This window comes from Canis lupus, chromosome 19 (assembly GCF_048164855.1).
Source record: "Canis lupus baileyi chromosome 19, mCanLup2.hap1, whole genome shotgun sequence".
In the NCBI taxonomy this organism is placed as follows: Eukaryota; Metazoa; Chordata; class Mammalia; order Carnivora; family Canidae; genus Canis; species Canis lupus.
This window is the reverse complement of record NC_132856.1, coordinates 22352329-22367012: the sequence shown is the minus strand read 5'-3', so window position 1 is coordinate 22367012 and position 14684 is coordinate 22352329. Positions and strand designations below refer to the sequence as shown.

The following is a 14684-nucleotide window of genomic DNA, read 5'->3' as shown; positions in this document are numbered from 1 at the left end:
TATGTAAAATATGGACACCACCGACCAAATGACCAGGCTTGTCAGTCCCCATCTAATCTCTGGAGATCGTGCACTCAACTGAGGCAATGGTCTGTGTAAACAGATAGGCCCCACACCACTTCCTGGAGACCAATAAACTCAGATGCTGGTGCCCGGCATAAAAAGACTTCTACTTATCATATACCTCCTGTAGTTCCACAGTGGAAATGCCCCCTGCTTATCCTAAAATTTAAAAATGGCAAAGTGGCTAAGATACACTTCTTGGGCACTTAGATCATAAAACAAACCCATCCTGCTCAGTATACATCTTTCATCCACTATCTCCTGATTGAAAGGGTTAAATTTAATCAGCTGGTGTGCGTGTGCTGAGTTATTATTTCCTAAATTATACTAAGGCCTTGAAATATCCCACCAACATAGACTCAAATAAACTCTTCCTCTCTGGGTTACTGAAGATTTATTGCTTAAATCATTCATCTGTTAATTAGTCATACACATCTCTTCTACAGCTTGTCTTCATTTTGCTTTGAGATTTTTATTGATATTTAATGCACATGTTTATGTTTTGTTCACTACAATGAGATTATAAGCTTTATGAATTCAGGAAGAGTGTAAGGGCATTTCTTCCTATCTTCTAGCCAACCATGGGGCTGCGAACATAAGATATGCTCGTTTTTATGTTAATTTTCTTTGGTAAAAGAACCATGGGGAAGAACTTCCGCTCTTCAAGTTACTCAGTGTCCAACCTCCATTTCCTTAGTGGGCTGGCTGATTATTTCTCTAACCACCAAAACATTTAATTTATAAAATGCATTCAGTTAACTGATTAGAAAGAAATCCTGCAGGTTATGACAAAAACCAACAGTGACTTTACCACTCCAGAGAATGCAAGTCAAAGTCTTAATCTGTGATAAATATATATTTCTTGAGGGAGAATTTAGGGAAAAAATGATGAATGATCCCACAGTTTTGTCATTTTGTATAAAACAAGAGTACAAAGTTCTAGAAGGCAAATCTTGCTACATCTGCCGTTTACTGATTCAGGGGTCAACAAAATTTGTCTGTAAAGGACCAGGTGAGAAGTATTTTAGGTTTTGTGAGCTATACATTCTAACCTCTGTTGTAGTAGGAGAAAAGCAGGCACAGACAACAGCAAATAGGGGGAATGGTGGTGTTTCAATAAAACCTTTTTCCCCCCCAGTTCAAGAAAGCAATCTATTGACTCACAGAATTCAAGGAAAGATTGAACACACACATCACAAAAAAGGTAAGCAACCAAATGGCAAGAACAAGTGGATCGAGGAACTCAGATGCTGCCAAGTCTTCCCCCAACCCCTGCTTTTAACTCTTTCTGGCTCTTTCTTTTTACGTGAGTTCCTTAAATGATTATATCCACCTCGTCAGGTCATTATGAGAATGAAGTAAGATAACACGTTGCAAAGGGACAAAATACCACAGTGCTCAATAAGTGTCAATAAAACCTTTCTTTAAAAAAAATAGGTGGCTGGGCAGCCTGGGTGGCTCAGTGGTTTAATGCCACCTTCGGTCCAGGGCAGGATCCTGGAGACCCAGGATCGAGTCCCACGTTGGGCTCCCTGCATGGAGCCTGCTTCTCCCTCTGCCTGTGTCTCTGCATCTCTCTCTGTTTCTCATGAATAAATAAATAAAATCTTAAAAAAAAAAAATAGGTGGCAGGCCAGATTTAGCCAGATAGACCCTCTGCCTTAGTTCACCAATCCCTAGTATAGTCTGTAGATTTAACACAGTGCTTTGTACCTGGAACCCACTCCGTCAAGGTACCAAACAAATGGCTGAGACAAGTCTAAAATATTTCTGGAAAACAATTGTGACAATTTAATTGTGAATATCACATACTCAGCTTCTGCATGATGCTTTTCGCTCTGTAAACACATTAATGACATCTTTACATAAATGCACACGGTATACACATCACAAACTTTGAGTTGATAAGACAAGTGTATAACCAATGAGACAATCAGAGAGTATCATAATAAAAATGCTTGTAAAGACATTTTCACTTACTACTTTTGGATGTTGAATGCCTATTGAGTTGAAATGGAAATATCATGAGTAGGACGAAAAAAATGAGGCAAGGTAAGCAATATTATCACAGCATTATTTATCATATACATTAGGATCAAAAATAGGAAAGAATGAGCATTATGTCATTCTCTCCCAGTCTTTAACCTTGTAAAAGGTTGTTGAGTTTATAGGGAGGATAACAAGAGTCAATACAAGAGGCTATAAAAATGGAACTGTCTTACTATGCAACCTTAAAAAAATTAATACTTAATAATTATAATAATGAAAGGCCACTTTTGCCCTGTCTTAGGATGTTACATATTATTTTATTAAATTTTTCCAAAACTCTTTCTTCCTTTGGCTCTGAGACACATGGCTCTGCTGTTGAAAAGCAAAAGACATTTTACGCACAATTTTCCCTCTACTAGAAAGAGGTATATTGTGCCCTTCAGTGAACATAAAATTGATATTATCATCTCTTAGTTTATATCTCACTACTTAACCTTCAGATTAAAAGTTATTGGATTTGAATGACTAAGAAGACATCATGTCACCTTCCCTTCAATGTGGAGACAGGGGAGTTCAGGATGAGAGAAGGTACAGTGATAAAAACACGGATTTCGGATCAGCTGACACTCTGCCTCTATTGACAAGTGACTGGGATACTGACAATTCCTTGTGGCTGTGTGGATGACAAATTGTGTAACAAATGGTCTACTTTTGGAAACTTTGTTGAAGATGAATCTGCGTCAGGAAGGTGATTTTATTTGGAGTATAGTCAAAAAGGAGCAGTCTAAAAATAGGGAGGAAAGAGTTAATCCAAGGAGAATGTTGGGGTGACTAATTAAAAAAAATCCTACCCCTCTCATGCAGAAGATACTGGAAAAGGTCCTCTGGAGGATTAAAGAGAACAGAGCTGCCTTCCTTCCATCCTCCTTTGTGCAGGGCTCAACCTAAGCACACAAACAAGGCCTTGACATCCCTAAGCAGTTTAATCTATACCTCGTCAATGAGTATGCCAATAGCACCACTGTTTAATAATTACACATTGTATTTTTCCAACAAAAGAAACACAACACGTACCCCCTTTCACCCTAAAAAACAAATTCATTCTAAGAAGCTTGTGTCAATATGAAACAGACTTTATCAAAGATCTAACTTAGTAGTTTTGTTCTCTAAAAGAGATTAAGTCCATTCCGTGATCAATAGGAACACAAGGCAGTTTATCAGCATTTCCCATGTGACTTTTGGAAGATATACTCATTAGTAACTGGCAAAGGCTAAAGGGAAAATACTTGATAATTTTAATCTGAATAAATATATACAATCAAGAGAGTTGAGTTTTTGTGATGTAAGAGGATGTCGTTTTTTAAACAGCCTTTAAAAAAAAAAAGAAAAAGGACTTTTCCAGCATAAGTCTGCTCCTTTTTTACAAGTTATGTATGTGCTTTATCACAGCACAATAACCGACCCGTGATAGGTAAGGAAGGATCCTGAGTTCTCCTGATGCCCTTCCCTTCTGTTCCATGGTGCTGCCATTTTGCCAGTCACTCAGATGGGAAATGCTGACTCATCATCCTATATAACTCCCACTCCTTGATGTTTTCATATCTCCTACTTCAAAAGGCCCTGCTGATTTTCCGAATCTCCCATCACCACTCTTTTGTGACCATGGCCTTTTCTTTCTCTTCCTAATTCATTCATTCACAGTCTGTTAAAGAACTTCTCTAGGTCAGGTGCTGTGCTGTGTGCTGGGGAATATTGGGGAGTGAGAAAAGGCCATCTCAGCCCATGTGGGTCATACAGTTGATCAAGGTATTCAAATGCAGGAGGAGAAATGCAGACAGCACGTAGGGAGGGGGGCTGGGGAGGGGGGCTGGTTAACAAAAGCAAGCCCTCAGTAAATGAGAGTTAGTGCCCCATTACTAAATTCAGGACCAACTGCAAGAGCCTTGGCGCTGCTATTAATCTCTCAAAGTTCTCTTTCCTTCCAGGCCAGGCCAGGTCCAACCTTCTAACTTACCTTTAGTACTCTTCCTCCTGAATGGCCTTTCTTCTCTGCCTAGAAACCTCCCCTGGCTTAAGAACCTGAGCCTCCAACAAGCTGAACCCAGGTAACCTTTGAACCACCTTCCCACCACTCCCATCCTTGCTCTTCAGGCTCTAGTCAAACTCCAAATTACCCTACTATGTGCATTTCCTTACACACAGGACCACACCACAGCACATATTAGTTACAGGAAGGAATATGCAACAAATGAATAAATGAATTTCAAGAACTCCAAGGTGAAGAAACAAAGCTAATACATACTTTCCAGTGTAGCACATATATTGGCTCACTTGGAACAAAGCTGAGGCCAGGCCAGTATGTGAAACTCTCTTCACCTTATTTTCTTGTGCGAGAAAAAAGAAAGAAAAAACATGGTTGTATTTCTCTGAACCAAATCAAACACAGTATTTAGCAAAGGGCCTCTGGAATGTTACAAGTAACACTTCATAATTACAATAGATTTGAGTTCAAAGACCAAGTGATGAAAAGAAACTTTCTAATGCGGAGTTCAATTCCCTATATAAACTTCCCTTTTGTTGCTCCATCTACCACTTGCATTTATATTGCCATTCTACTTTGTCATAAAAGCAGTCACCTTGTAACCCTTTTTATCAAGTAATCTATGCACTACCTAAAAGTACACTCGACGCCATCATTCAAGCTATAGGTTCACATTACACAAACATACCAATTCTGCGTGCTCAGCACCACTTGTCAATAAACGCAAGCAGTTGCAAAACAGCAAAGTAGGTTCCTTGCCTTCAGAGAACAGATAGGAGCCTGCCAGTTTTGCAAAACAAACTCTCTGCAATCACTGAAGCTGATCTGTCAACAAATTACCATTAAAGTCATACTTCCTGAAAGCCCAAAAGAGATTTCTAATGAGGAGAGAGAGAGAGAGAGAGAGAGAGAGAGAGAGAGAGAGAGAAAATTTATTATTATTAATATTACTACTACTACTACTACTACTACTACTACTACTACTATTACTACCAGCTCACGGGTCAGGGTTTAAAATTACCTTCTCAAAGTAGGGATGCTTTTGCTTAAAGTTGAGGGTATACTTCACTCATGGTGAAATGTGGCTTCTTGGTTTCTATGTACATGGCTCTTTTTTTTGCTGTCATTTCTCATGCCATCTTAACTTTCAACCAACAAATTGATGACACACAACTGTTGAGTAATCAAAACTTGGAAGGACTTCATAAAAGGTTCTCATCACAAGTTCCCTCAATCTCTGACAATAATAGTTTGATGAGAGGGAGGCTCAAACTCAGAGTAAAGAACTAACTTTAGCATTCAGGGTGAAGTATGCCTTTTCCAGAAATAGCCACGAAAGGCACTGAGAAAAAAGTGGGAGTCTGTTACTGTTGTGGCTTTTCCTTATTTGTCACAATCATCTGAATTCCTGTCTCACTTTTATCTCCATTTGTTTGTATGGTCTTTGCTAATATTTTGGTGGCACTGACTCCCTACATATTCTTGATCATGAGTATTTTCTATATTTGAACTCTACCTTGTGTTCAAAAGGAACATATCTTGGTAGAGTGGGTCCTTTATAATTATGGTTGGAGTTTTCGCCCACCAGTGAATGGAGTTTCTAGCCCCTTCCACAGTGCCTGCCTCAATGAGGGAACTCAATAAACATTAATAAGATCTTCTTCTATGCTGCCTTCCAGAAGCTTCCCATATTGGACACAGAGGTGTTATCTTTTCCCTTCCAATGGCATCAAAAGACTTTCCTTTCAGAGATGGTCCCCGGTAGCTACAAGGCAAAAGGTCACTTGAGGGTACTCCTAAAAGTTAATAAAGCAACCCTTGGTAAGGAGAAGAATGGTAAGGCCGAACTAGCCACTGCTACCTGGTCTTTGTACTAATCTACACCAAACCACTTGGGTTCCCCTCTGTAGAGCACGGAACAAGGCAAAGGATGGCCATGATAATGGTAACACAGTTCCCACAAAGGAACAGGAGTAAGATGAGAGGCATACGGGGATGGTTTGTTTCATCCGAGTTTACTGCCCATCCAAACACATGCAGCAATTTCTTCCAGGCGTTATGTATCAACGGGGCACTTCAAGCTGGAAATGTTGGCATGACAACCCCCCTCTTCCACTCGATATCCACTAGTCATTTTGGTACCATGAACCGAATGGGGAAATTCATTCTGCCATTTTGAAAATGAAAAGAAGAATCTTTAATTTCCGTGTACTGGTTTGTGCTAACATGTTCACACTCTTGTCGTTATCATTTGGTCGCTCACATTCAAAGGACCCCAGGATAGAGACTCGAGATTCTCCTAGGCCCCTCTGATAGTGTATTGTCTACATCTTCTGTGAACATACACAGCCAGATTTTCCTCTTGAGCCCCCCTCGCATTCCTCTGGTCTCTCTAAGCTTCCCCCGGTCCTGTGCAGTGACTCATCTCTCACCTCCTTCAATAGCTCATTGGCAAAATGCAACCCCACGAATCCCTCTTCTTCCCTTTCATGATGTTTTCGAAGCTACCTGTTCCAACTTCTCTTAACTCCTCAGGATTCATTCAATGTGTTCTCTCTTTCTTTTACATTATTAATGGGAAACATGTATATCTACATGTGTTGATGGTGGGTATATAGCTTTTTTGGCCAAAAGGTCCAACATCTTAAACCAAATGTTAAGGAACTACTGTTTATGAATGAAACAAACACCTCACTTATCCACACTCTCTAAATAATCCATAGTCAAATCCCATAGTGTACCTTTTTTTCTTAAGTGTCTTTCTCACAGACTACCTCTAAACTGCCCTCCTCATATAAAACAATAGCCACACCTCAAAACCACAGCAACCAAAGCTCTCTCTATACTGATTTGCAGACAATAAAACTGCCAGGTGGTACCCAAAAAAAAAGCCCCATCATTAAATGGAATGTTGTTAAGAAATAGCTGTTTTATTTAACAGCTATTCATTTTTATTGAATAAACATTTTCTAGTATGCATTCTGTTAATTGACCTGACAGCATATGCTGTATATGGAGAAACTTCTAAACATTATGCTCTATGTAATATGCTTATCTGAAAAAGCTCTCATTTGCAGCAATATGGAAATAAAATTCTGCTTTCTAAAATTCAAGACTTTTAAAATGCATTAATCCACACAGTTTATGAAATTGCTCTGGACATTTTAAAATCCTTTCTTTAGGAAAAAAACTTCAGTAATTGGTAATAGTATTTGTTGCTGAGTTTCATAATGGAGTAGTGCATATCCAATACAGAACTTTTACAGACCCAGAAATGGGGCAGGCATAATAGGAAATAAAAAGCAGTTATGGTATCGGGTAAAGAATTACCCAGTGGCTAAAAGAAATGTTCAGAAACTCTATCAAATTATATTATTAGAAAACTATTGTTATAATAGTCTCATGGCCCAGATAGAAGTAGAGTTGAAACATTACAGAGATAATACATTTCGTTTTGAGGAAGGAAGACAGTTGGGGAGTGTGTTGGCGGGCTCTTCCAGCTACTGGCAGCACCTCTGCCTGGGTGATGGTTTCTGAGTGATGATGGCATCTTGCAGAACTACCAACCCCCCTGCCTAGAGGGCCACAAATGAGCGATGCTGCTGGGTGGGAGCTAGGGCAGACTGGAGAGCTGCAGGGCCCCTGACTTCAGGAACAATTCATCCCCTAACAACTGTTGCCCTTGTAGGAACATTGGTCTAGGGTCACCAGATCTTCTGATTTTTCAAGAGAAGATGGAAAAGCCAGACTCCCTCTACTCTTCTAGGTTGCCACCTATGTAATTCTCTTTTTTCCTTTTTAACAATTCTTCTTAGACCTAATTTAGCCAACCTATAGACCAATCCTAGCACAGAAGTCACTCATTCCACAGCTAATCTTTGTGAAAGCTCTCCATTCTGAAAGGGCACTTGCTATCATTTGTAATTATCTTTGGTAATAAGAATCAAACATGGAAAGGCTTGCATTTATTTAAAGTCCTGGCACTAGGCAAAAATTCTCCCTATATCATCAACGATCACACTGGTGCAACTGGAAAATCCTCTAACATTCAGTGTTACACACAGCATAATTAACTCATTTTTATACCAAGCCCTTTTAAGCCACATCTTTTTGTTCCATGGACTTCTAACATATTTTACAGTTCTAATTCTCTTCCACTGTCCTACATTAATCAAAGCTGTAACCCCTGTTGTCTTTGTACTACAGAATCAGAATGTGCCCCTGGCGAGGAATGGGGGAAAAGTCAACAGGAATTAAATTTCAGTGCAACTGTTTACTCAACTGTGGCCTGCAGTTATTGAAATTTTATCCGTGGTTTTGTGTGACTACCGCAGTAATGAATTCAGCATGGCTGTGATTTTCTCACTGCTGGTATTCTCACTTCAAGTAAAAACCTGTAGAATAAAAATGATGAAAACAACTCAAGTCCATCACATTGACCCTCACATTTCTCCAAAGTGCTTAATTGTAGCAGTTTTCAGCCTGAAAAAAAAAACTATGATCACTCTGGTCCCACAAAACTTTTTCAATACTTTAGGGTTTTTTTTTTTTTCCTCAATTCATCTACAGATTTTCTTGTCCTCCAACAACCTGTGAAGAGCCTCATCATACACTTAGAGGGGCAAACAGCTGTCAGTGTTTTATTTTAAAAGACGGAAAAGGCCTGCCAACCACAATATGTGGGGTTTTAGCCACAATGATAAATCCAACTTCTCTCTCTCTTCCTAAATCACATCAACAGCAAATAAAAATAAAATTATTATAAAAAGTATTTAAAAAGAGTTTCGAAGTACAATCAGAAGGTACTGACATCCATAACACATAACAGCATATTTTCCAAAGTGGTCAGAGCCAAGATAAATAGGGGAGGTGTAGATAACTAATTTTGTTACTGATGCTTTTTAAGAAGATGCTGTTAAAATACACTTCCCTAACTGACTTCTATGAGGCCAATGCATTGCTGCTGTGATTCGCATAGAGGTGTGTGTGTTGATGATATATATGTGAAGATTTTGGCTGACTTACGACTTCAAAATAGCAAGTTTCCCATTTATTTAATTAACACACCCATTTATTTAATAATGCACCCTAAGTATGTGGGATTCACACCCTATAGAGGTCAAGAGCACCAACTCAACCACTCCATAAAGAACCAGTTGCTCTGGCTCTATAGGGTAAGGACACAGAACACAGCACTCCAAAATACCAATTGCTCGTTCTCAATATAACCATAAATATCTGGGAACACCACATGAACGATACATGCACATCCATGGCTACCTTTCTACCATGTAGAGTATGTTTTGCTTGAACACCTTAGTGGTTAGAATTCGGCCATTTGCAACTCACTTAAGTGCACAGCCTTCCACACAACATATGTCATAAATTCCAGCTGACATGACATCCAAGGTGCAGGCACAAAAGGGTCAGGGTGGCCAGTGAGAGACACCACGCCACTGGGATGAAGCCCTATGCAGTAAGACCTGAGGAGATGTCTGCTAGTTTTTTTTGCTTTCTCTCTGTTGAAGCTTCACCCCAATAGGTTCCACTAACTTCTAAGGGACTAGCAATGCAAACCATTTTTCGTATCTTAAAAACTTCTTAGCAAGAAGAATATAAAACATGCTCAGAGTGTGTCAAAGGTTATAACCCTCCTACAGAAAGGGATTCCCTTTACTTCTCTGATACGGATTCCAAGAAAATGGTTTGAGAAAAGGTTTGCCTTCCTCTTTCCTCCTCCCCCAGCGATTTGTTTCTTCCAGAAAGGCCAGAAGATCCCTCCTTCGTTTTTCACCTTTCTGCAATGGTGCCATAACTATGTATATCGAGTAAACAAATCAAAGACCAAAATAGAACAAAAACCATTATCATTAACAGAAATAAATCATATTTCCTGATTCTAAGAGAGGCTGGAAAAACAGTGCTGTCTTCAAGCAGATCCTATTTACTTATTTGAATTTCCCTCAACACTTGGGCCACACAACACCATTTTCTGGGTCACCTTTACCATTTGGAAACATTTGATCAGTCACTCACAGGCACCCACTGACATGCCTACAGAGAATGTAAGGAGAATGAATATGCCCCAGTTTATAGGCATTTGGGGGAGCCACCAATAATAGCTCATTTAAAACATTAAGAGGATCTGGCTGCACACCAGCTGCCATATGTATATCAGGCACATTGGTCAGTGGCCCACACTCCTAAGTTCCTACAGGTAGCAGGTGGGGAGGCCATTTCTTACACTTAGCCCCGTGTGCTGCTATTGCTTGCGTGCTATGTACCCATTCCTGCCTGTTTCTATTCCCCTGAATCATCTACTACTCCCTCTTCCATCCCGTATTCCTTTTATCCCTTACCCCTTATTGTAGATCTTTCTTCCCAAGGCTCCACAAGCCTGTGTATTATCATTACTTTGTGATTCAAGCATCGGGAGCCATTTCCCCAAAGATTCATTTTATTCCAAAGAGTTTAGCTTCAGCCTGCCGCGGTGGGGGCCCGGGACGGGTGCCCAGGGGCGCACTCAGTCGCATCTTTACCAACTGCCCCCCAAAGTGGGGGTTGTGGGAGGGGGCTTCTAGGACTGTCCAGCCCTAAGGGCTTGAGGACTAGTCTCTGAAGCCAACCACCGGGCCGGCCTGCCAGGTGAGCCCAGACACTCGCAGGGCGGTGGGGGAGGGTCCGGCGCCCCCCTCGGCCTCCCCCAGCACCCGCGGGCACAGTACCTGCTGCTGCTGCTGCTGCTGCACGTGCGCGAGCTCGGCGGCCCCCGCGTCCGCGGCCGGTGTCTCCCCGTTGGACCGGCCTTCGCGAAGGCTGGCGCACGGGAGCAAGTGGTTGCCGCCGCTCGACCCGTTCTGGATGGCTGAACCGTTACTTTTTGTCTCAGTCCCAGATTCTTGCATCATGACTCAAAAACCTGAGAGACAGGGATTTTCAGGAGGGAGCGGGGGAGAGAGAAAAAAGCAGCTGTTGAAACAGTTGTTGCAAGGAGGAGAACGGGCCCTGCCTTCCATGTTGCCAAAGGCCCTAAACAGTTGTCCTTTTCGGTCACTCGCTTTGGCCCTGGGTGAGGGGTCCCGTCCCTTGGTGTTTGAGGGCGGAGGTGGCAGTCCAGCTTCAAGCTGTAGGGGTGGCCCTTTGAATAAATAGGCTTTGTCCCCTGGGAAGAAAATACTTACGGGTGAAGTCAGGATTTATGGTTAAATTTCTGTGATGGGATCTGGATGTTGTGCTCAAAAACTAGTAAGTCGTTCTGGACAGCGTATTAGGTGTGACATTAAATTTTAGTGTGCATGGGCTCTGCGTGGGGATGTCACACTCCTAGAGAAAGAGTCTCCGGCTCCACTCTATCGAGACATGACACACACCACCGGGAGGGCCCCTGAGGTAATTTGAGCTGAAAACCCTTACAGTCAAAAACCGAGGAGCATTTAAAGATTCATCCTCCTCAGAATCATTCAGGTACTGAAAATCTTCAAATCTGGCCATTCCAATAAGATAGGCCACATTTAAAGAGGGAAAAAAATATCTACTTTTCAGAAGCCACATAAATTCAGACTCTGATCTTTGGCCTCTGGTTAAACCTGTCCTAAGAAATCTTTTTTTTTTTTTTTTTTTAACATTTTTATTTTATTTATTCATGAGAGACACAGGCAAAGGGAGAAGCAGGCTCCACGCAGGGAACCCGATGCGGGACTCTATCCCAGGACTCCGGGATCACGGCCTGGGCCAAAGACAAACGCTCAACTGCTGAGCCACCCAGGCGTCCCTGTCCTAAGAAATCCTATTCAAAGTTAGGGGTTTCTCATGCTGGATTATTAACCTTGAGTTTGGTTTAAGGCCTGACAGGGTCTGGGACATCTTATATTTATTTTGGAGAAAAATCTGGCCAAGGCCGACCCAAGAAAAGGTCTGAACATGAAAGTACGAAATATCTAATAAGACACATATACAATGACATACACACACACACACACACACACACACACATACGTATGTCTGTATGTATAGTGCATGATGAGTAGATGGAGGATGTCATCTACATACACGTAAATATTTCACGTTCTGCCCAACTACTTTTTAGGGACAAAACCATTTTCCTATAGAGCAATTCAGTTCTCAGTAAAGGCATCTGATTATGACCAAAGATAGATAACACCAAATGTACCATCTGTGGATCACCAGTGCTGTGCCCAGCCCTCCTGCAGGTCACTTATGTATATATACATAATGTGCATATACCAGTTTAGTTCTGAATGTCTATACTGGTATACTGCATACTGGTATCTCCAGCATGCAGGTGAGAAAAGTAGGATTCCATGAGGACCATTCTAATTGGCCTGGTATAAATCACAGCTACTAATGGTGCAATCAGGATTTGAATAAGTTCAGTCTGATGTCAAAGTTCTTAAGCACGTGTTTTCATACAGCTGAGGTGCAGGGGGGAGCAAACAATGAAATGGCAGGGTCATACTCCAAATTCATAGACTAGGACTTTGAACAGGAAAAACAATGAGCACTGAAGGACCTGAGGGTTCGAATATCAAAGCTGAGGAATGTCTGAATATTCAAACTTTAACGTGAGCCACCATCTCAGATAAAAGGGCTGAAAACTTGTATCGCAAATTTTTTTGCTCCATGGAAAGTCATGCACAACCAGTGCTACAGATTTCTTCCCCTCCCCACTGCCGCCCCCTGCCCCCCCCCCCCCCCCCGGTGAAATAATGGGACAATGGGGAAATGGAAACACTTGGGACATGTTTAGCTGCGGCTGCCCTCTTGCTAGAAGTTGGTTTAAGTCCCTTTTCTACCGACTTCCACAAAAGCCCGATGGAAAATTAAAAGCAGAAAAATTCACATCTTTCTTTACTTCCTTTCAGCGCACTGTATGATCCAACTTGAGTATAAACTTTAGGAACCCAAAGACTTATTTTTTAAAGTTAATCCAATTCTGAAGGGGATTAAGAATGGCATTTTTTGTTGACAGGTGGGAAACAAACTCAGATGCAACAGCTGATTCATTCTCTTTAGACCAGACTTTCCAGTAATTAAGGTCCTTTAAACCCATTTATATCCTTACTGTCTGCAGAGTAGAAAATCTTTCAAAAATACAACTAAAACTTTCTCTAAGATAGAAGAACCAGGCAGTGCTAGTACTTGTTTGTTGCCAAAAAAGGAATTAATTTGTGAAATTGAGGGGATTTTCCCCCCAATGTTTCAGTTTCTGTTTCACAAATATGCCCATTTGTATAGAAACGAAGGAAAAGACAGTGTTGAGGTATTTAAGGGAGAGAATGGTTGTCCTAGAGTAGTTAACAGGGAAACTCACTGAATTCTTAGAGTATGTCACAAGCATACCTAAAGAAAAAACAGAAACTTTTTTTAAAACTTTCTGGAAAGCCTATTCATATCAGTGAGTGGACCCCCCCCCCCCACCAAAAGACAAAAACATGGCTTACACGTGAAATCTATACCTGCCCTGAGAATGGGGCATATTTAGCCAAATATCCTGTCCCCAGAACTATCGGAAAGATTGCTGCCTTCATACCCTGTGACCACTGGGATGCCTGACCTCAGAACAGGTGCCTAAGAGACTGGCCCTGCTTCTGTTTCTTTGGTTTGACACTGTGGTGGTGGGTGGAGTAAGAACAATCTCCAATCCACAATTTGATGAGAAGGTTTTGCTCTACGCAGTTCCAAGAAGACTGCCAAGTCCTCCAGTAGAAGTTTTGCAGGCATCACGCCAAGCAGCTTGGCTTGCGAATCGGGTCTGTGAGAGTGCAGGCATTGGGACCGAAATTGCATAAAGGATTATTTTGGTCTGAGGATGTCCTTAATTAGTCAAGTGCTAACAGTAGTATGTAGGTTGCAAGATTTAAAATTTCCCATAATCTCCCACACCAATCAGGAGAAAACAGCTTTTTGAAAAGCACATGTGAAAAATTAGGAGTGTCGATGTCTAAGAACATTTCTAACAATATCTGGGCTGGCAATGGTTCTTTCTATGGAATGTTCCAAGCCATTTAATAAGCCTTTATGTCTGTACAACACTTCACAAACTACAAGGCTCTCTGAGGTACTTTTCAAACTCATAACAAGTCTATCAGGGAGAAGAGACAGGTGAAGTTTATCCCCATTTTACAGTTAAGAAAACTAACGGTCAGTGGTAGGTTAAGGATAGATACAGCCATAATCATTTTCCATTTCAGACATGAACTTGTCCATTCAATGAATGACAGAGAATTTCCCATTTGCAAAGCCCTGGGAAAGGTGGTGAATTAGTAAGTGAATGAAAAAGAAAACTAAGTAATTCCAGGAAAGACAATATCAGGGTGGCAGGTGGACCAAAACAACAACAACAACAACAACAACAACAACAAGGCAAAAAGCATCAGCATTCTTTAGCAAACACCTCTGTCTTTTTCTATTGAGTTTTACAATTTGAGAGTCATCTGAAAGCAGGTCAATGTATACAAGAGGCATGCACGTTTTCTGACTTCGAACAACACTGTACCCTCTTTTCTTAGAGGGAGCTTGTCATAGACACTCAGTTTGTATAACCTCCACTTCTCTCTGGGACTCCTTATAA

General features: G+C 41.1%; 1 protein-coding gene across 6 annotated transcripts in view; it reads right to left on the bottom strand.

The window, feature by feature from the left end:
* Positions 1-14684, bottom strand: part of FOXP1 (forkhead box P1) — a 375747-nt gene that overhangs the window by 221624 nt on the left and 139439 nt on the right. For all 6 annotated transcript variants that reach the window (XM_072785383.1, XM_072785396.1, XM_072785390.1 and 3 more), the window contains one exon: positions 10819-11012. In XM_072785383.1, coding sequence (XP_072641484.1) covers positions 10819-11001 — 183 coding nt within the window. In that variant the 5' untranslated portion in view covers positions 11002-11012. The remainder of the gene's footprint in view (positions 1-10818; positions 11013-14684) is intronic.